At 49.5% G+C, this 18,643-nt stretch overlaps 4 protein-coding genes across 6 annotated transcripts; 3 read left to right on the top strand and 1 right to left on the bottom strand.

The window, feature by feature from the left end:
- The first annotated feature begins 3 nt into the window (after positions 1 to 3).
- Positions 4 to 2,301, top strand: LOC9654263. 2 transcript variants are annotated; one of them, XM_024668891.1, is made up of 11 exons: positions 4 to 99; positions 147 to 582; positions 782 to 892; positions 978 to 1,078; positions 1,128 to 1,199; positions 1,266 to 1,356; positions 1,424 to 1,504; positions 1,581 to 1,640; positions 1,696 to 1,818; positions 1,933 to 1,971; positions 2,064 to 2,301. In XM_024668891.1, exons 2-11 carry the CDS (start codon positions 196 to 198, stop codon positions 2,208 to 2,210), a joined length of 1,212 nt encoding a protein of 403 aa, XP_024524659.1. In that variant the 5' UTR covers positions 4 to 99; positions 147 to 195; the 3' UTR covers positions 2,211 to 2,301. The 2 variants fall into 2 exon arrangements, with proteins under 2 accessions (XP_024524659.1, XP_002964329.2); XM_002964283.2 differs by having other exon boundaries at positions 16 to 582.
- Positions 2,302 to 2,446: 145 nt separating this feature from the next.
- LOC9654262 lies at positions 2,447 to 4,290 on the top strand. Its single transcript, XM_002964282.2, has 3 exons — positions 2,447 to 2,786; positions 3,007 to 4,055; positions 4,108 to 4,290. The coding sequence occupies exons 1-2, from the start codon at positions 2,603 to 2,605 to the stop codon at positions 4,044 to 4,046; spliced, it is 1,224 nt and encodes a 407-aa protein (XP_002964328.2). The 5' UTR covers positions 2,447 to 2,602; the 3' UTR covers positions 4,047 to 4,055; positions 4,108 to 4,290.
- Positions 4,291 to 4,983: 693 nt separating this feature from the next.
- LOC9655542 (protein EXECUTER 2, chloroplastic) lies at positions 4,984 to 7,827 on the top strand. Of its 2 annotated transcripts, none has more exons than XM_024668882.1 (11): positions 4,984 to 5,446; positions 5,508 to 5,624; positions 5,701 to 5,766; positions 5,818 to 5,924; positions 5,973 to 6,066; positions 6,116 to 6,817; positions 6,866 to 6,995; positions 7,049 to 7,215; positions 7,273 to 7,347; positions 7,408 to 7,500; positions 7,559 to 7,827. In XM_024668882.1, exons 1-11 carry the CDS (start codon positions 5,015 to 5,017, stop codon positions 7,661 to 7,663), a joined length of 2,088 nt encoding a protein of 695 aa, XP_024524650.1. In that variant the 5' UTR covers positions 4,984 to 5,014; the 3' UTR covers positions 7,664 to 7,827. The 2 variants fall into 2 exon arrangements, with proteins under 2 accessions (XP_024524650.1, XP_024524651.1); XM_024668883.1 differs by having other exon boundaries at positions 4,985 to 5,446; positions 6,872 to 6,995.
- LOC112344353 (protein SMAX1-like) lies at positions 7,735 to 12,601 on the bottom strand. Its single transcript, XM_024668878.1, has 3 exons — positions 10,175 to 12,601; positions 9,877 to 10,108; positions 7,735 to 9,810 (listed from the first exon to the last, which is right to left on the bottom strand). Exons 1-3 carry the CDS (start codon positions 11,824 to 11,826, stop codon positions 7,906 to 7,908), a joined length of 3,789 nt encoding a protein of 1,262 aa, XP_024524646.1. The 5' UTR covers positions 11,827 to 12,601; the 3' UTR covers positions 7,735 to 7,905.
- Positions 12,602 to 18,643: the final 6,042 nt, after the last annotated feature.

Below are 18,643 nucleotides of genomic sequence, written 5' to 3'. Positions count from 1 at the left end.
CTAAAATATTTCTCTTGGGGGGCACTTTTTTTATCGCCGTGCCGGGGCAAATGCAGCGACGCGCCATGGCGAGAGCGGCGCGGCGGCATTGTCACAGAGGTACAAGATCGCCTCGCCAGTGCTAGGGTTTTGATTCCGCAACGCAGGCGTCGCGAGATCTATGCAATGGTAGCCGATTGATGTGTAAGATCCATCATGTCCTGGCAAAAGGAAGTGGCCAACATCAAGCTCCAGATGAAGCTGTCCAAGCGGCGATGGCTGGCCTGGACGCTGGGATTGCTCCTCCTGGTCAGCCTCTCCACGCTGGGCGGCATCATCGCGTACCACTACACGCCCACTCACATCACGCCCTGTGAAGTGTTGGGGACTGATTTGTGTAGAATTGCGCTGCTCGCTCCGCCGGCTCCTCCTCCGCCCAGGCCCTGGTTGAACAAGAGCGACACCGAGATTGCCGAGTTTGCTCTTGCGGTGGATCTCAAGCACCAGAGCTTTCAAGCGCGGTCGGGTCCTTCCAAGGTGGCCTTCTTGTTCTTGACGGCTGGCGCCTTGCCTTTCGAGCTCCTCTGGGAGCGCTTTTTCAAAGTAAGTTTCCTGTTCCTTCTTTTTTTCTTGTGCCTTTCACTTTTTATTTTCGTTCCTTTGCTGGGATCGTCTTTTCTCGTTTTTGTTTGCTTGTTTCTCGCTAGTGTGCTTGCATGGATTCTTGTAGGCAGGGTCTCTTAACTTCTTCCGCGCAGTTAGAATAAGTGTTAACTCCAAAAACATAACTTTTTTCTGCCAGGGAAACGAAGGCTTGTATTCCATCTACGTGCATGCCTCGGACACGGCCATCAACAAGAGGGTTGTGTGGAAGACCGATTTGTTTCGCTCACGAATGATCCGCTCTCAAAAGGTATGGCTTTTACGTCTCCATTGCCTCGGAATCACAAGCATTTTCCTTCCTTCTGTTTTTTACATTCTCGTGTGCCTGGCGACAGGTGCAATGGGGCAACATCAACATGATCGATGCGGAGAGGCGACTCCTCACTCACGCTGTTCTCGATCAGAACAATGCCTACTTCGTTCTTCTTTCCGACACGTAAGTCTCTCCGCCACAAGTTCCTTGTGTTGATCGAGTCAATTGTCAGGTGTGTACCGCTCCATAGCTTCCGCTACACGTACAATCATTTATTGAACTTCAGTGGTAGCTTTGTCGACTGGTAAAAAAGCTTCTCCTTTCCTCTTTGTTTCTGGCGAATATTTAATGGTGGCCGTGACTGGCACAGCTTCGACGACCCTGGCCCCCATGGGAGGGGAAGATACATGGGCTACATGTCCCCGCAAGTAGAGCAATGGGAATGGAGAAAAGGTGCACAGGTTTGTGCTGCTCAAATGCTTCAATTATCTTACAATGCAGTTTAACGACAGAATAAACGTCTCTCAGTGGTTTGCAGTACAGCGCCATCATGCTCTTATGGTCATCGCTGATCACGTGTATTATCGAAAGTTTAAACTGTTCTGCAAGGTAAAGGAGCGTCGCATTTGCTACTTTTCGATGCCCATGCTCACTTGATCCTTTTCTTCCTCGTCTTGTTTTGCAGCCGGGTGACAACAACCGGAACTGCTACCCGGACGAGCATTACTTGCAAACATTCCTCTTCGTAAGCGAACATCCATTTGCTGCTCCATTTCTCTCACACGATCATCCATTTCCAGATTATGGATTCGGCAGGGATAGCAAACTGGACAGTCACTCACGTCGACTGGTCCGAAGGCAAATGGCACCCGAAATCATATACTAAAGCAGACGTAACTGCGGAGAAACTGCGGCAGCTCCAGGTACCCCTCCCTTGCTGCTTCGGTCTCCTGTTTTCTCTCCTCCTCGCAACAGTTGCAAAAGCTCATTCGTTCGTGTCACTGATCTTACCTGTGCCTGTGCGTGCTTCCATCCAGATGATTGACGAATATGTGCACAAGACAAGTACTGCAAAGGTATGATTGAATCGATTCGCAATCTCTAAAAGCTGTGCGCGCCTAACTCGGATCCTCTTTTCCTTTTCTTCTTTTTTTTATCCCTCTTGCAGGCTGTGGTAACGAGAACTCCGTGTATATGGAATGGCGAGCGGCGGCCGTGTTTTTTATTCGCGCGAAAGTTCCTTCCAGAGACGGCCCAAGCTTTGCTCAAGATCTTGCCCAACTCGACGTGGGAAAAATCGCCACCATTATTGTAGAGTGTCGTCAAAAGAATCGCAATGAGAAATACCAAAGAAACGAATAGAATGGAAAGAAAATATAATTTAAACAAAAAAACCAGAGGAGGAATGGCCACGTGTCATGACACGCAAGCATGCCACATGGGCATATGCGGCGACATGAAGCGTGCAGCTTCATGTCGCCGCATCTCAATTAATAAAAAAGAATTTTTTTTTCTCCCCCCTTCTTCTATCATCAGGGTTGTGTTTTTCTTTCCATCTCTCTCTCTCTCTCTCTCTCTCCATCTCTCGCAGCTGATTTGCCACCGCCGCTCGCTCGCCCGCTCGCTCGATCGCGCGCATTTCTCCCTACTCTTTCTCGCCGCGATTTTGATGGTCTGACTGGGTGTGAGGAACGAGAGGGCGTCGCCATGAGCTGCAATGGGTGCCGGGTTCTGCGCAAGGGCTGCAGCGATGGCTGCGTTCTCCGGCAGTGCCTGCGATGGATCGAGAGCCCCGATGCGCAGGGCCACGCCACGGTCTTCGTCGCCAAATTCTTCGGCCGCGCGGGGATGATGGCGCTGATAAGCTCCGTCCCGGAGAGTCAAAGACCCGGTAAAGTAAATATACTTGATGGAGAGCCTCATGGTTTTTTGGGAGTTCTCTTTAGAGATTATTCTGTGCGAATTCTTTTGCCAGGATGATCGGTTGTTCCTGTGAGTGCATGCATGGAAGAGTTATTCCTTCCTTCAAGATGTTGCGTGCTCTTAGTATAGCTTGCAAGTTTCCTCTTGGAACCTTTGGTTTATGGTGTTTAAAATTGATCTCCATGCAGCATTGTTCCAGTCTCTCCTCTACGAGGCATGCGGCCGGACCATAAATCCCGTGTTTGGAGCTGTGGGGCTGCTGTGCTCGGGCAGCTGGAAGCACTGCCAGGACGCGGTGGAGACGGTGCTCAAAGGGGGCTTGCTTTGCTCCACGGTTTCCACTGGCACCGGAAGGCTCTCCAGCGCCTTCGGCACCGGAAGGCCCTCCATCGGCTTCGTCACCCCCTCCCAGTCCCAGCAAGCTTTCGCGTCCGGAAGGCTTCCCAAAGTTCGTCTCGGGAGAGGCTACTTCAGCACTGTCACCGCCGCTGCGGCTGGAGCCTTCTCCATCTACAGTTGCACCAAGGACACCAACAATGACAACTCCGCCACCAATGCGCAAGGGTTCTCGCTCGACGGCTCCAAGTTCGCGGGAGTGAAGCGGGCGCTGGATCGCGACAGCAGCGAGAGCAGCAGCTTTGCGAGCCTCCAGCGGAGGCATCGCTCGGCCGCGACAACCTTAAAGGTCGAGCTCCAAGAACAGGAGGAACCGGACGAGCACTTTTACGAGGACGAGGATCAGGGCCGAGGATCGGGAGGTGGCGTTGTCCACGATCGTCGTCCCCACGCGATGGCGTGTGGCTCTGGTCGTCGCGACCACCACGCGGTGGAAAACGACGGCGGAGCTGCCGCGGCAGTGGTGGTGGAGAAAGGGTGGCGGCCAGGCGGCGACGAAGTTGGGCTGGACCTCACCTTGGGCTCGTCCTCATCCAAGATGAGCTCCAAGAACAGCCATCGTCACCTTGTCGCGAGCTCGAGTGTCGCCGCGAAGCGGACAAGCCCCGCGAGTCCTTGTCACAGCTCCGAGGCAGATTCCGACACTACAGATTTGTCCATTTCGATGCAGTCCCAATCCAACACAGTGGCAGCAAGAGCGTTGCCACCAGCACCACCACCACTGCCATCACGGCCAACAACACCACCATCACCACCACCGAGAACAGCTCAAGAAGTCTTGAGCCCCACGGCAGCCAAGGGTGATCTGCTGCTCATGGATCTTCTTCACTGAGCTCCACAGGTGCGTGATTCTCTCGTCTGATTCCTTCAAATCTGACAGAAGCGTATATCAGGTGGGACGCACACAAGTCTTGTCAAAAGATCTCCATGGCCGGCCAGTGCGTCTGATCGTAGAAGTTCTTACTAAAGTATAGCGAGTCTGATTTAAGATGCGAGAGAAGGTTTATGAGAAGCAAAAATTTTGTAGCCTGTGTTCTTCCAAGTTTCTTACTATTAATCTCTTTTTTTGTTCTTTACTTCCACTCTTTACTTCCACCACTGGGAATCAGTGGTGGTTCCAAGGTCGGCCTTTGATTGACTGATTGGTTTTTTTTTCTCTGGGTGGTGGTCCATAGCATATATGCGCTCGGGGGCCTTTGTAAAGCCTTACGTGGGTCACGAGGAATAATTCAATCCGCCAGGATTCCAGCAATGATCCGCGGCCAAATTGCGAGACTAGTGGGGGCCTGTATCGCAAAACTGGAGCTCGATTTCTCGGTTTAAGGCAAATAGACTTAGATAAAACAGGGGAGAGATTTTCAATGTAGCAACCCAACGTCCCTCCAATGCAAAGTCGCAGTGGAGGGATAGCGAGGGCTGCAAGGAAAATTTTGCTTCCAGGGAACGGGCCTTCTGGAAATGAGGATATTACCAGAGGCCAGCAAAATAAAGAAGCCAAACACTCCCAATCCAAGTGAATTTGTGACTGAAGAGCGCGTGAATCCACACGGGGAGTGATCCGCGCGGATGGATCTGCGACCAGCAGCGCCTGATTCTAAGCGCATTGAGTTTGATCGCGTGCCACAGAGAAATCGCAGGCGATATCGGATGAGCGCTATGAAGAACCCTAGCGGCCGCTAGGGCTTGGGGGAGAGCTATATATTGGAATGGACGGAGCAGATCGTCTGGGATAATTGACGGTGGTGATCTTCGCTTCATCTGGATGAGGGGGATTAGGGTTTATACCAGGGAAGAGGGGAAATGGCTGCTGCCTTGGTGAGCCAGGCTGCTGCTGGATTGGGGTCGCGATCGTCCTCATCGTCGTCACTGGGGGGAATAGGAGGATCATCCAATCTTCTGGCGTGTTCTTCGTCGCGGCAGCACTTCCAATTTCCAGTAAGTGCGTGGACGAGCGCTGGTAATGTGGTGAGAGTATCGAGTAGGTTGCGCGGCGTCATTAGGTGCCAATGCCGCGCTGTGGATGACAATTCCGAGGGAAATGCGGAAACATCGGGCACCGATGAGAGAGTGTTGAGAATCAAGAGTGTTTCCTCGAGGAAGCTGGAGGAGTACATTGCATCGTCGTCGGGATCGTCGTCTTCGTCGTCTTCCCCCGAGGATAAGGAATGGAAGTCGTGGCAGGAGCATTTTCCAAAGGTGGAGGAGGAGGACAATCTCATCTCGGCTTTAAAAGTTTGTCACTCTTTTTCTTGGATTTTCGTTTGGTGTTACTTATCGTTTGTGGCTTGCGCAGTTCCAGCTAGAGGAAGCTGTGAAGCTGGAACATTTTCAAGAGGCAGCGAAGCTAAAGAGAGCTATCGAAGCAGCCAAAGCAAACGACGTGATATCGGAAGTTAACAAAGAGCTTCAGGTCGTTTTTTCTTCCCATTTTCCTCTGATATACATGCATGAACGATTTTTATTTTATTTTTTATTTTTGTCTCTAGAGAGCTTTGCAAGAGGAACGATACAAAGACGCTGCACGCTTGAGAGATGAAGCTGGTGCTGGCCTGGTATGTCTGTGCTTCGTACCGCCGTTGTCATTCCATTTCACTGCCTTGCAGGTAGGATGGTGGGCAGGCATCTCCAAAGATGGAAGTGATCCTTTTGGGAGAATTATCAGGGTGAGAGCCGCTCATGGCAGGCTTATAGCACAGAACTACACTGCCAGGTTTTCTCGGATTTAAGATGGAACAATGCGAATCCTTATGTTTTGCAGGCAGTTAGCTACCTTTGCTCAAAAGAATGGTGCAGAAGGTGATGCGTTATTCGAAGTTTTTGTTAAGAAGGAAGATAATGGATTCAACAAGCAGGTGGGCCTTTTTAAGGAAGAACTTGAGAATAACTTTCCCCTGTGCACAGGTTGTTTACTTGCAACACCCAGCAGAAGCAGAAGCAGCAGACCTGGATAAACTTGTCGATATTGACATTGACGAAATAGTTCAGCAGGCGGAAAATGAAAGCACGGAAGAAAAGAACAGAACAAAGAGCGCAGGAAAGACAGAAAAGCAGGAAAACGAGAAAGCAGATGACGACTCCGATGAAGCACACGTACAAGCTAGCGGTATAGTCGACTTCTTAAAGGATAGAATCCCCGACCTCAACATGAAAGTTATAAAGGTGATCGCTCCAGAAGGTTCAGAGCCAGACATCCCAAAGATTATCGAGGAGATAATCGAGAGGGAGCAGAAAGAGCACCGGGATAAAAGTGATGCCTCTGCCATTGGTGGGATAGTCGTTCAAGAATCGTCCGATACCGAGGGAAAGGCAGGGGACGACCAGGTCCCGGGCGATAAGGCTGTTACCATCAGAGTAGTTATAGGTGGAGCTTCTCCTGGAGAAGGCGGAGATGGTTCTATCGGTCCTGCAGTGAGGGTGCCCGCTACCATCAAGCAAGAGTCAATAGACAGTTTTGTGCTTCACATTGATTCTATTCCGGACGATATTCACCAGGACGATTCGAAGGCTTGGAAGGTTGCGAGGATTGCCACTAAGGCGTCAGCAGATCAGATGCCCGATGACGTGGCTCAAAAGTTGTGGAATGTGGAAAAGGTGCCAGTGCAGGTGATTTCTAGACTTTCTGTTTGTTTCTGCAAACTGTTGATACTGTAGTTACAGGTTTCTAAAGAGCTAAAAGAGGTTATCAAGCTCGCTGTGAATCAGGCGCAAAAAATGCAGAGCTTGCCAAAGACCACTGTCTTTCATCGCATCGACGTGACTGAATCCTCTGATCCATTCACGGGTAGGACGCTGGTATTTAGTACCTCGTATATTGATTTCTCCAGTTTGATGTAGGCCTCTATGTTGGGGCTTTCGGCGCAAACACTCCGGAGATCCTTCAACTTAAGCGGAAATACGGCCACTGGGACACGAAGAGATCAGTCCCGGATGACAAGCTCAAGTTTTACGAGTATGTGGAGGCTATTAAGCTGACAGGCGATTTAAACGTTCCCGCGGGGCAGGTATGAAGCTTCCAAGAGTATGTCGGTTGTTTGCTGATTCTTAGAAATTTCTGGCAGGTAAGCTTTCGAGCACGTATTGCCAAAGAAAACAGGATGTCACCACTGGGCATCTATCCAGAGGAGTTAGGAGTGGTATGTTGTTTTCTCATTGGCTTCGCATTTTAAGCGAATTTTTTTGGTGTGTTTTTGCAGATTGCCCGATACAGAGGCCAAGGTCAACTGGCAGATCCTGGCTTTAAACACCCCAAGTGGACTGACGGAGAGCTTGTATTACTCGATGGAAGGGTAAGTTAAAGCTACTGGCTTTTCTCGTTCTTTTCTAATTTGAGCAATATCTTTCCAGACAACTGGCCCGACGAATGGTGCAAGGCTCGGATTCGTTTTCTACTTGCCTGATCACCACTTCCTCATCTTGTTTGACCGGCTAAACCTTGAGAAGTTATCATAAGGTGCTGACAAAAGCTATAGATTTTGAGGAGCTCCTTTCGAACACGAGAGCTTTCTAGCTCTGGAAGGAGATTTTGCCAGCAAAATACAATTGCAGCGGGTAGTTGCAATTGTTTGTTTCCCTTTTGTAAAGTTCTGTACAATGCCAAGATTGTTTTGCAGTAACCTGGATTGTGATCGTTACTATAGTACACTCAGCCGAAAGAGAAATGAGAACTGTCCGCGATCCTCTCACCAGGTTTGTCACGTTCCTTCATCTCCTATTTTAATTCTGTTCGGCAAATGTAACACTGCGTCTGCAGGATCAGATCTGTCCGCCAGCAGCTTGATGATATGTTGCTCGGGCAGCTTGTGCTTCTCCACCAAACTCAAAACGCTCTTTTCGAGGACCTGAGTTACCCACCTCTGAAACTCGTCGTTTCTCCCTTGGCCTTCCCAGACAACCGCAACCAGATGCTTGAATAAGGTGGACTCTACTTCTATGGTAACTTCCGGCCCAGAGGCAGCAGTGCTAATCTCCTTGACGACAAGCTCGGCCAACTTCGTGAAGTTGAAAGGCCTGAACACGATGGTGCCGCTCATTCTGTCCCAGAAGTTCTTGGAAAGCTGGTCGCAGGCCCTCTCGAGTAGCAGCTTCACTTGGCTATCCTTGACGTCGATCTTCTCGACCACATTATCGCCAGCTTTTGGAGCTGCCTCGTCTTCTTCCAGGGGCAGGTTCAAGTCGAGCTCCACACCTCGGGACTCAACCTTGTTGCGCTTCTCCACCACAGCCGCCGGAGCTTCCATCAGGTCGCTGGCTCCTGCCTTACGCTTACTATGCGACGTACTATCACTGGGAACCGAGCTTCTAATGACGGACACCCGTTCGCCTTTGTGGAGCACGGCTTCCGGATCTGCTGCCTCGGCCGCAACCAGCTTCATCCCGACTATCTCAGTACCGGCAATGATCTTCTCGTTCAACTCCAGCGACGTGAATTGGTTTTCCTGCGGCAGCAGCTCCTCTCCGATACTGGAGGTCATTATGACGATCAAGTTGGCCACACTTACTTCTCGTCCGCTCGAGTCGGCCAGCCGACCTCTCTCCATGGCCTTCACCAGGGAACTTTTCAGCCTCGGGTCAGCTTGCTCTATATCTTCCAAAAGTACCACCGAGAACGGTTTGCTCCTCACCGAATCAGCAAGTCTATCCAGTGGAGTTCGTCCTCTGCCAGTCACAGCTTCAACGTCCCGCTCCTGACGCTTACCGGACCTCAAACTCAACCGGAGGAGCATTTTGTCGGAACCGTAGACTTGCTCCGCCAGAATTCTCGCGACTTTCCTCTTCGCCATGGCATCCGGCCCCAGGAACAGCAGCCAGGTGTTGCCTCTTCCAGCACGGTTCAAAATTGTGGAAGACACAGCGTCGACGGCATCCCGTTGCCACGGTACGTTTTCTGCCAGAGCTTTGCAGAGACCTTTATAGTCGAGTTCCTTCACCGGTGGAGCCTTGAAGACGTTCGGTTTGATAACAGCAGGTACCTGTGGCTTGTCAATCCCGTTCTGGTAACTCCTCTTCTCGGGTGATATAGGCAAGACCGGAAAACCAAAGGAACCCGAAGTTGTGCAACCAGCTGCTAGGCTTTCCAAGGCCTCGCGACGTTGGTGCTGTTGTTGTTGCGGCTTTGCATCAACAGTGAAGCCCTTCGACTGTGCGGTGACGCTGCTGTCATTGCACTTGAGTGACTCGGACCGTCCAAGAACCAAGTCAGTTTGCACCGTCACCTCGGAATCCGGTTGCTTTCCTTGCGGACTAGAACTATGTGGAGTGGATGGCTTGAGACTCAGCCCGATATCCGTGGACAAGCCATCTTCCGCCAAGCTGGTGCATACGGGCCCAACCTCTTCGCCGTGACTACGAGCCGCCAGTCCATTCTTCTCGGGCACTGGTTGCGTGCCATTGGAGATTTGAGGCTGGAGAGAGAGCCACGGGATCGACATGGGCAAGCTACCACCAACAGTAGTACTGCAAGCAACTTTGCCATTGGCACCGGTCTCGGAGGAGAAGCCTTTGGTCGAGCTCGAGTTTCGCCGCATCCCATGCAGGCTCCGGCACGTTTGCGACCATTTCTTCTGGAGCTCCTTCAACTTTTGGCTACGTCCATTTGCCTGGCAAATATCATCGTCAGAAAACACGACAAGCGAGAGCAGCAGTAGTGGAAAGAAAGTGCCAACCTGGTCGGCATCCTTGTTTGGCTTGAGCCAGAATGGCAGGCCACTGGGGGTGTGCTCCTCGCTGCTCGAGATATTCTCCTGCACCTCCTGCTCGTACTTGGCAACGCACTCGGCACAGCAGTTCTCCAAGCTTCCATTTTCAGGCTGCAGCTTAAATGGCAACGATGGCCACCGGCCAGGAACAGCAGTACGCACAGGTGACGGAGACTCTACGCAGTTTGAGCTTCCAAACCTGCGAGGACACGAATGGAGTCAAGGGAGGAGGAAGCGGCGTCGAGAAAAAGTTCCTATCACGTACCTGGCGCTGCCGTTGCTGCCGCTGTTCCGCAGAGTCATGCTGAATCCACTGGAGATTGGCAGAGGTTGGAGCCCCCACAAGGAATCGAGAGAAGGATGGCGAGCTTGGCACCTCATATAAGTTTGCGACGACGCGATCCCCATCAACCAGACTTGACTGCTATGTCCAGCCAGCAGCTTTCCAATCTCCGACACGGTATGTTGGACGGGGCAGTAGGGAGGCGACGAGGGAGCCGCTGCTCCAGATGATGGAGGAGGAGGAGGAGGAGAAGGCCTCTCGACGAGCCACTGCAAATCTCCCAGATAGACCACCACGCCGGCGGAGCGCAGCAGGCTCTCCTCCACGGAGCGGACGAGCTCGGCGAGCTTGCGCTCGACTTCGTCCTTGGCATGCAGTCCCAGAGCTATGGAGGCGAATTGCGGCGAGAGTATCCGGAGGTTGGACAGGCTTGGCTCGCAGTCACCTTTGTCGAGCCGGTGCATCACCTCCTGCGCGACACCGTGTGGCGGCTGCTCGCCAAACAACAGCGGATTCCTCTTCTTGGACTTGAGAAGGATCTCCAGCACCCGGCTCACGTCCACGGAGCTCTTGTTGCTGCTACCGCTCGAAGGGATGGTCATCCCCATGAGAACGCTGTTGAGCTGCTGGTGGTGTTGGTGGTGATCGGGAGCAATGCTTCTGCTCGACTGCTGGACGAGCAAGCCTGGAATGAGAAGATTTGGAGCGGTGGTGGTGGTGGTGGAACCCGGACCGAAAACTCCAGCTCGGAACGGAGAAGCTCCTGCTGCTGCCGCTGCCGCCGCGGTGTACTGCTCCAAGGATCCCAATTTCAGCCTCAACCGGTCGACGCTGGTGGTAGAGTTCGGACTGCCAACCATGGATGCTGCCGCCGCCGCAGCCGCCGCTCCTGCCGAAGATGGTAGAATTCTCCTGGCCTGAGCAGCGCAGGTGGACGATCCACCCGAGGCCGACGATGCGGCGGCGGCGGCTGCGGCAGCCAGCGCCTCCTCGAGGCTGTTCTTCACCTGGGTGCTGGAGAAGCTGGCCTCCCTCATCACCCGGCTGACGCTGGGATCGTCCAGGATGGAGATTATGAGCTGCTCCATCTCCACCTTGACGGCCAGGAGAGGGACCTGCTGCTGCTCCGGGTAGCCCCTTCGCTGGTGAGCCTGTGCCCGCTTGAGAGCCGCGACGAGCGCGTTGGAGAGCGCCGGTTGCTGGTGGTGGTGGTGCTGGTGGTGGAGCTGCTGCTGCTGCTGGATTTGGTGGTGGTGCTGGTGGTGATGGTGGTGGTGGTGGAGCAAAGACGATGGAGAAGAAGAAGAAGATGGCGGAGGAGCTGCTGGAGTCACCGGGGTGGCGGTGGAGGAGGGAGTGGAGTTACCGGTGGTGGTGCTGGTTTGCAATCGATCCAGCGCCACCTTGAAGCAAAGCTCGAGGCTGCGGCAATGTGGGGGCTGCGGGAGGTGCAAGTGGGATTGGATACAGGCCTGGCGGAGGACGCTGGTGGTGCCCGACAGTAGCGTGGTGGCGACATGCAAGGGAGTGACTTGGGCGTGGCCGCGCCGCTGCGCCTCCGCCACCGCCAGCTTGAGAACATTGGCGGCCTCGGTGGTTAGCGTCTGCTGCACGGTGGACACCCCCGCCCGCATCTTTTCCTCCTCCTGGAAGGAATTCACGCGCGTGAGCTCGGTGGTCGTCTCGAAACCCCGCGGAGGATCGAAGCTCGATCGGAATTTGGAAGATCGAGAGAATTGCCAGCCGCGCGAGCCTGGGAGCGGAGAAAGGAAGCTCGCGCTTCTCCAAAGCTCGCCGAAGGAGACCAACTTGCCTGGATTTGCGCGCGGTGATCCGTGTCTTTAGAGGAACTAAATGCATCAATCTATCTCCTCCTCTTCCTCCTCCTCAGTGGCGGCAGAGGAACGAGTGGAGAGAAAAAAAGTATACGCGCGCGATCAGATCCTCTCCCCCTTTTCCCTCTCGGATCAAATCAATCTCACATCCACCTCCATAACTCTCAACTGGTGTTCCCCATACACACCACCATAGCACCCCTTTGAAAAAAAACTCTCACAATTGCGACCCCTTACCTATCCTCACCCCCAAAATTTCAACGCTGTCTTTCACCATTTAACCAAACAAAAAATGACACTAACCACAAAAAAAAAAAAACGAGAAAATTTTCCAGAGACCAAAAATCCGGAAGAATCGAACTGATTTCAAGAGACCCTCTGCAGTGCTGCTGCTGCTACTGCCTTTCCAATTCTTTCTCTTTTTTCATCTCTCACTCTTTTCTCCCCCCTATTTTTCGCAATGAGACTCTCTTCACGAATCGAGAAAAGAGGGACACCCGATTCCAATGAAATCGCAATGAATGTCCCTCAAAAGCAGGCTGGGCCCCGTCGCCGCCATAGCCTCGCCCCCAAAAAACTTTGCCCTGCATTTTTATGCCCCACTGCCGCCAGCGCGGCATGAGGGCTCCAGCTGTCCGGCCAGGATCCCCACACGTCACCAAGAACCGGGCCGCCCGCGCCACGTCCGCATGGGCATTCATCCTATGCTTTATGGGTCCATGATGTGCATCAATGATCATGCATGGATGGAATCATAATGCCCTAAAAAGGACACAAGATCATTTCTTTTGCCTCTCAAATAGCAAAGTAATAAAGGTAAGTGAAAAGCACAGGAGGAAGAACTATAGCGTCCGTGTGTGTGTGGATTGGGTTAAAACTTTTCACTTTTACCGCTCCCACGGTGGCGGCCCCCACCAGTAGCAGCACTGCTTTTTGTTTTTATTGCGTAAAAGCGGCGGGCCATTGGAAAAAGGCTTCATTTGTTAAAACTCGCCAAAGGGGCCAGGGGTACGTACACGCATAAAAGATCCTCCCCTCTGGCACACTTGATGCCGGTTCGATTCCCTTCCAACCGAAATCCCCTGTTTATGTCCAAAAGTTGTAAGCCATGCCGTAATCTAGCCGGATCAGTCCATGACAAACAAGAGCCAACTTTTCTGGTGACAAACGAAAATGCCATTAAGTTGATGGGGACATTCTCTCTTTTGCTTATATTCAACTTCACCCAAGTTAAAGGTCTTAGTAGATCATGGATCTCAAGATATTTTGTCCGGATTTTGAGCTTTGAATGCATCAAACAAATCAGGTCACCCAAGTTCAATGCTGTTTAGACGCCGATAAAGACTTGATTTTTGCATCCATCAGTCTCATGTCCAAATTGAGCACCACAAGACTATCAATCAAACAGTGTCTAGATAGATAGACTTGACCATCAAGCTACTGCTCCTCCTGTTGCCCAAAAAGCTGGCTGTGCTGGACATAGAATAGAATACTAAAGTTCTAACCTGCCTAAAGCTGCTTAGATAGAAGCGTTTGCTCCCAAAAAAAGCAGCCCTCTCTCACCAAAACCCATAACATTTTTCGAGTGCGTGCAAAGCAATGACAATGACCTGAAGCTTGGGAGATCTTTGCGTCATTGTTTAGAGTTCCTGGCTTTAGTTTGATCTCAATGGTGTGACTTTTGCGAGCTTTCTTATTAGCGAAAGAAACATCTCAGCAGAACAAACAGTGGCATTGTCTTTGCTTTTGGGTTCTCATTTTCCTGAGATCTCATATATATATCTTTGACAAGATTGTTATGCATACTAGAACACAATGATGGGAATCTTTTGTGAATGATTCGGGGTCTCGTGGTCCATTCTTTCCACCTTTGCTTTGCTTCCTTGCTAATGGAACAAGAAAGCAAGTGCTTGGAATTTGGTGATGGCAACATCAGGAAAAGTGTCTTTAACCTTATGGTTTTGTTATAGAATAAGTCAAGAGAAAGATAACTTAGAAATTCTTCCATGGAATTCCATCTATAATGGCTGGCTATGGCGACTGAGATACTTGGAGTATAGAAATCGCTCCAGGCCACACAAGGAGGAAAACCATAACCCCACCAACAAACAACATGAGGCCAGCCAAACGCTAACCTCCCTGACACCACCTTTAAGGGAATCTCTCCTTTCATAAAGCTTTGGGGGACCCTCGCCTCGCCTCCCCTCTCCTCTTTTGGCCCTCTCCAACAAACAATGCCAAAACAAAATAGAGAAAGAAAGGCCCTCTCCAAAAAATCAAACCTGCTGTGGAAACACTACCAGAAGCCATCTTTTCGCCTTGAATGCAGCGCTGCGTTGCACCTTTACGGCTTTTTAGCCACAAGAAAAATGCCCCAACGCGGCATTTGCAAGCTTTCCTGTCTTAACCCCTCGGCTCACTGGTTAAGAGTAGAGACTCTTGGAAGAATCTATCACACAGAAAAGGGAAAGAAAGGGTGGCTTTGTCCGCTCGATCAGATTTGATCCATGCTCTCGCCTTTATCTCCTTTGTTTTGCTTCCTTGCGAAGAATGGGGACAGTGATATGCGGTCGTGCAGCGAAGATGTGTCCCCCTCCACATGGAGGTTGCAGCAACCAGCCAGGCTGCCACCTTTTTTGCTATACGTCCAAACAAACGCGCCTTTAGGCATTGAACATATACAAGGAAGAAGAAACGCCTTCCTTGGAGTGAAAGAGTAAAGGATACTTGACATTTTGACGTACCACGTGGTTCGCCCGTGGCCGTTGATTGAACAGAACTTGCAGCCATCATGTTGTTCGTAGTATCATGGCTACCAAAAGCATCCCTTTGTCTCGCAAGGCGTTTCTTTTTCAAACCCAAATTATACAAATAATAATACTGAAAACAAGGGAAAACTAGAGAGAACAAAATTTGAAAAACTAAAAGGAAAAAGAAAATAAAAAGTCGAGGCATGGCCCCATTCAGCAGCAGCTTTATGAATTTGCGTAAGTGCTACAGCCAGGACGAGTTCTGGCCTTTACAGTTTTTTAAGAGCATGTTATATTTTTCTTCAGGTGGGTCCAACTAGAAAAGGGGTACGGAAAGCCACTTTGAGGTTTCAATGAGTGTCCCGTACACACAAGATTCCCTTCCACACTGTACATGAATGTTATTGCAGGACGTCGTCCATCCAGGCCGTCCAGGTCCGGTGCCTGACCGAATCCAGGCCGTCGCTTGGCAAAATCTAGGACCGAAGAGCAGTGCGCATGCATTGCCTACAGAGGCCTTCTTCTCTTCTATCCCTTCCCTCGATTCGTTCCCGGCCGAAACTTTTGCTTTTTAAATAACCCCTCCGTCCAGGGTGACAAATTCCAGAATAATTCTATGCTTTTGCGCGCTCGATTTCATGTAGTCCCCAAAGCGAATGATTGCACGCATCATTCCGGGAGGAAGCACTAGTCTAGATTTAAGTGTGTAATGGAATGGAACATTGGAATCGATCCTCCTCTTCGTCTCCCCCCTTTTGGATCGATCCATCATCCATCATCCATGGATCGTCCATGGTGGAGGAGCACCAAATGTTATCTTTTTGGCGCTTCATCATGCAATACCTGGCAGCCTTGAAATGATATGTATTATATACGTGGGGGATATTATAGCAATGCTTTGTGTTTTGTCTTGTAGATTTTTTTGGCTTCTACGTGGAACTTGTGGGATGGAAATTGTCCCCCTGATGAGCAGCAGTGTAACATCTACTGTTTGAGGTCTGGTTAAACAGGTCCTTTCACAAGTATCAAGTTATTACTCATATAATATCAGCTTGATCATGATAATACTATTCTAACCAAAATGGAACAGTATTATTGCTCCCGGAATGATGGAGTGGCCAAATGGGAGGAAGATTGTGATTCATGAGGTGACTTTCTTCGGCTGCATGATGGAACATATCAAGCACCTCTTTTGGTTTGAGGAAAGCTGGAATCCCGTCATGATAGTTGAGAGATTCCAGCGCAAGTAAAATAGAGAGAGACTGATCCGCTCGGGTTCGATTCTACAGCTTTGCGGAGTGGGCTCGGCATATACTTTGAGTATGAGGCCAACAGATGCCCCGCAATCACGACCAAGAATAAAGCTCCCGTGACCAAAATCATAAAGTTTCTTTTAGCTTGGCCTTCTCCATCGCCATGCCCAACTCTAAGCTTCTTAGATCGCCATGCCCAACTTTAGACCGTGTCAAGTGGTTCTTGCTACATAACATGGCCTTTCTCATCCCCCAAAACGCACACTCACATACAAACCCCGAAAGTTGAGAGACATACTTCCGAGAGCTCGCTTTAACAACACCAAAAGTCATTCTTTGTTTCTCTTGTGTGTTGCGTGCCATGTGTGAGAGATTCGGAGGGATCTTGACAAAGGGGCCACCATTCTCTGATCTCTCTCTCTCTCTCTCACCTTTTTTTTTCTTGACTTTTGGAGGTCCCCTCCTTTAACAGATGGGACACACATGATGTGTGTGTGTGTGTGTGTGTGTGTTTTGGAGAGGAAGTTCTCTTTGTATTGGGTTTGGTTGGTGGCGAATGGCAGTGGAAAAAGGCAGAGGGAGGCTTTCTTTGTATGCATCCTTGTGTTTGGTAGCGAGATCTATCCTCCCAAAAAGCAAAATCCAAGTCACTTGGTGGCATTTGTATTTGGGCATCGCTTTTCAAGGACAAGAACCCGGACTCGGGCATTTTGCATGGCCTTTACTAAAGAGGAGAAAACAGCAGTCACACAGATAGTTGAATATGGAGAAAAATATTAAGATTCTTATTCTTAATTTCATTTATTTGTTTGTTTGTTTATCTGGCTTTCGAGTCGGTGGAAAGCATTGGACAAGGCTCTTTGTCCACGTAATAAAGAGACGATATACATGGCAAGGTTCAACGTCTGTGTGTACTTTGTCTACTTGTCGAGCAAGAGCAGCCCATATAGGGCATGGCTGCAAGAGAGGAGAATTGTGGCCACCTCAAAAGATTATGCCAATCTTGTCATCTCCCATCTTTAAAGAGGCCTCTCTCTTTCAATCCATTTTGTCAATCGGATTCCTTTCTCCGTTGTCTGCGTGTTTGTCCCTGCGCGTTATGAAGGCTTGTTTTGCGTGTGAGAGTGTATACCGGGCCACCGACGTTTTGCTTTGAAACTGCGGAATTAAAATGGACTGATCTGGATGAACGAAATGGAGGAGCTTTTCCTTCGTCAACCTTGCACTTAGAGATCAATTGAAGTGTACTTTTGTGTCTGGATGTGGAGCGTGGGACGAAGAGAGTTCCTTTGGTTTGGGAGTGAATGAGCGATCTTGTTGTTCAATTTTGGTCGCGATGGCGTTAACATCGGGCATTTAAGGTATTGCCCAATGCTTGGAGCAGAGACAAGCATGCTGGATCAAAGAGAGAAAATTAGTGACAATACATTGTGCATCCACCCAGTCTCTTAAACTCAAAGCTTTAGAAACCAAAGTATATGCAAGAGAACTCTATTCGGTTATTTACCAGGCTAAGAGATAATTATTGCAAAGCAAACTGGCGCATAGAGAGAGAGAGAGAGAGAGAGAGATTAGCTTAGAGCGTGTTCAATGCCACTACCACACTATTGCTCGTTTGAGGCGGAAGGTGGTGAGGCTTGTGGTTTGGTTCTTAGGTGTCTTTTCTTCTGAACTGTAAAATTAAAAATTTAGATAATATTGTGAAGTTCATACCGTTTTGATGTCAATGTACTCATTAACAACTAAGTGGTGGCATGTAATTCATAAACTATTGTCTCAAACACTAAAGTGAAACCCAAGAAAACACACCATAGTGGCATTTACATATATGTGTGATGCTCCAAGTCTACATATAACTGGGATCCCAATGAGATCATACTGCTCAGTCTCATCTCAGCCTAGTCTTTGGTTTTCACATGGTAGAGTTGATTAGGCTATTTTAAAGATTGATTGCATGTTATATGTTCCACAGCTCAAGAATTGCAGAGGAGAATTGCAATATGATCAACCTTCCACAAGATGCTGAAAAGCCTGCTTAGACGATCATGCTCGATAAGAAACCATGCCTCTCTCGGCCATTCTCTTGAACATAATTCTTTGCTCATGCCAAGGACAATGGATATGGTGTAGAACTGCAAGAGCAAACATTTATAAGCATATTTAATAACTGCACCTATACTTCTGTTCTATATTCAATAATTTATTCTTCTCATGAAGGAGTACAACAATTTCAGGCAAAAGTAACTGTAGAAGATTGCTCAGAAAGCCGAATTTATTGGAAACAATGTCTTTTTTGAGGATGACTTTGACTGTGAATGTGTGGAGCTCCATCTTATCACCTTCTGTGAAAATCTAATACAAGAAACCTTGATAAAAGCTCCTTGAGATGTCTAGCAAATACCCACTCTAGTGCCTTTCATACATGGACACAATATGATATATATCAATTTTGCACATTACATCCACATGAGTAATGACACAAAGAGTTACATATTTTATATATATTTAGGATATGCTTGGATATTCTACCACTTAACGGTTTTTATTTAATATTGAATTTATAATTTATAAAATTTCCTAAATACTTCATAGTATATGGTATATCCTATTTTA

Source organism: Selaginella moellendorffii, unplaced genomic scaffold, assembly GCF_000143415.4.
Source record: "Selaginella moellendorffii unplaced genomic scaffold, v1.0 SELMOscaffold_4, whole genome shotgun sequence".
NCBI lineage: Eukaryota > Viridiplantae > Streptophyta > Lycopodiopsida > Selaginellales > Selaginellaceae > Selaginella > Selaginella moellendorffii.
This window is presented reverse-complemented; position numbering and strand designations above follow the sequence as displayed.

What these genes read in the sequence shown, in the direction of transcription:
- LOC9654263 (XM_024668891.1), top strand. Translation starts at nt 196, where the DNA reads ATGTCCTGGCAAAAGGAAGTGGCCAACATCAAGCTCCAGATGAAGCTG. An exon ending in TCTGGGAGCGCTTTTTCAAA is followed by an intron (nt 583 to 781) that starts GTAAGTTTCCTG and finishes TTTTTCTGCCAG; the next exon opens with GGAAACGAAGGCTTGTATTC. An exon ending in AGTGGTAGCTTTGTCGACTG is followed by an intron (nt 1,200 to 1,265) that starts GTAAAAAAGCTT and finishes TGACTGGCACAG; the next exon opens with CTTCGACGACCCTGGCCCCC.
- LOC9654262 (XM_002964282.2), top strand. Translation starts at nt 2,603, where the DNA reads ATGAGCTGCAATGGGTGCCGGGTTCTGCGCAAGGGCTGCAGCGATGGC. An exon ending in CCCGGAGAGTCAAAGACCCG is followed by an intron (nt 2,787 to 3,006) that starts GTAAAGTAAATA and finishes ATCTCCATGCAG; the next exon opens with CATTGTTCCAGTCTCTCCTC.
- LOC9655542 (XM_024668882.1), top strand. Translation starts at nt 5,015, where the DNA reads ATGGCTGCTGCCTTGGTGAGCCAGGCTGCTGCTGGATTGGGGTCGCGA. An exon ending in ATGAAGCTGGTGCTGGCCTG is followed by an intron (nt 5,767 to 5,817) that starts GTATGTCTGTGC and finishes ACTGCCTTGCAG; the next exon opens with GTAGGATGGTGGGCAGGCAT. An exon ending in TTGTATTACTCGATGGAAGG is followed by an intron (nt 7,501 to 7,558) that starts GTAAGTTAAAGC and finishes ATATCTTTCCAG; the next exon opens with ACAACTGGCCCGACGAATGG.
- LOC112344353 (XM_024668878.1), bottom strand. Translation starts at nt 11,826, where the DNA reads ATGCGGGCGGGGGTGTCCACCGTGCAGCAGACGCTAACCACCGAGGCC. An exon ending in GGCAGCAACGGCAGCGCCAG is followed by an intron (nt 10,109 to 10,174) that starts GTACGTGATAGG and finishes GTGTCCTCGCAG; the next exon opens with GTTTGGAAGCTCAAACTGCG. An exon ending in CAAACAAGGATGCCGACCAG is followed by an intron (nt 9,811 to 9,876) that starts GTTGGCACTTTC and finishes GATATTTGCCAG; the next exon opens with GCAAATGGACGTAGCCAAAA.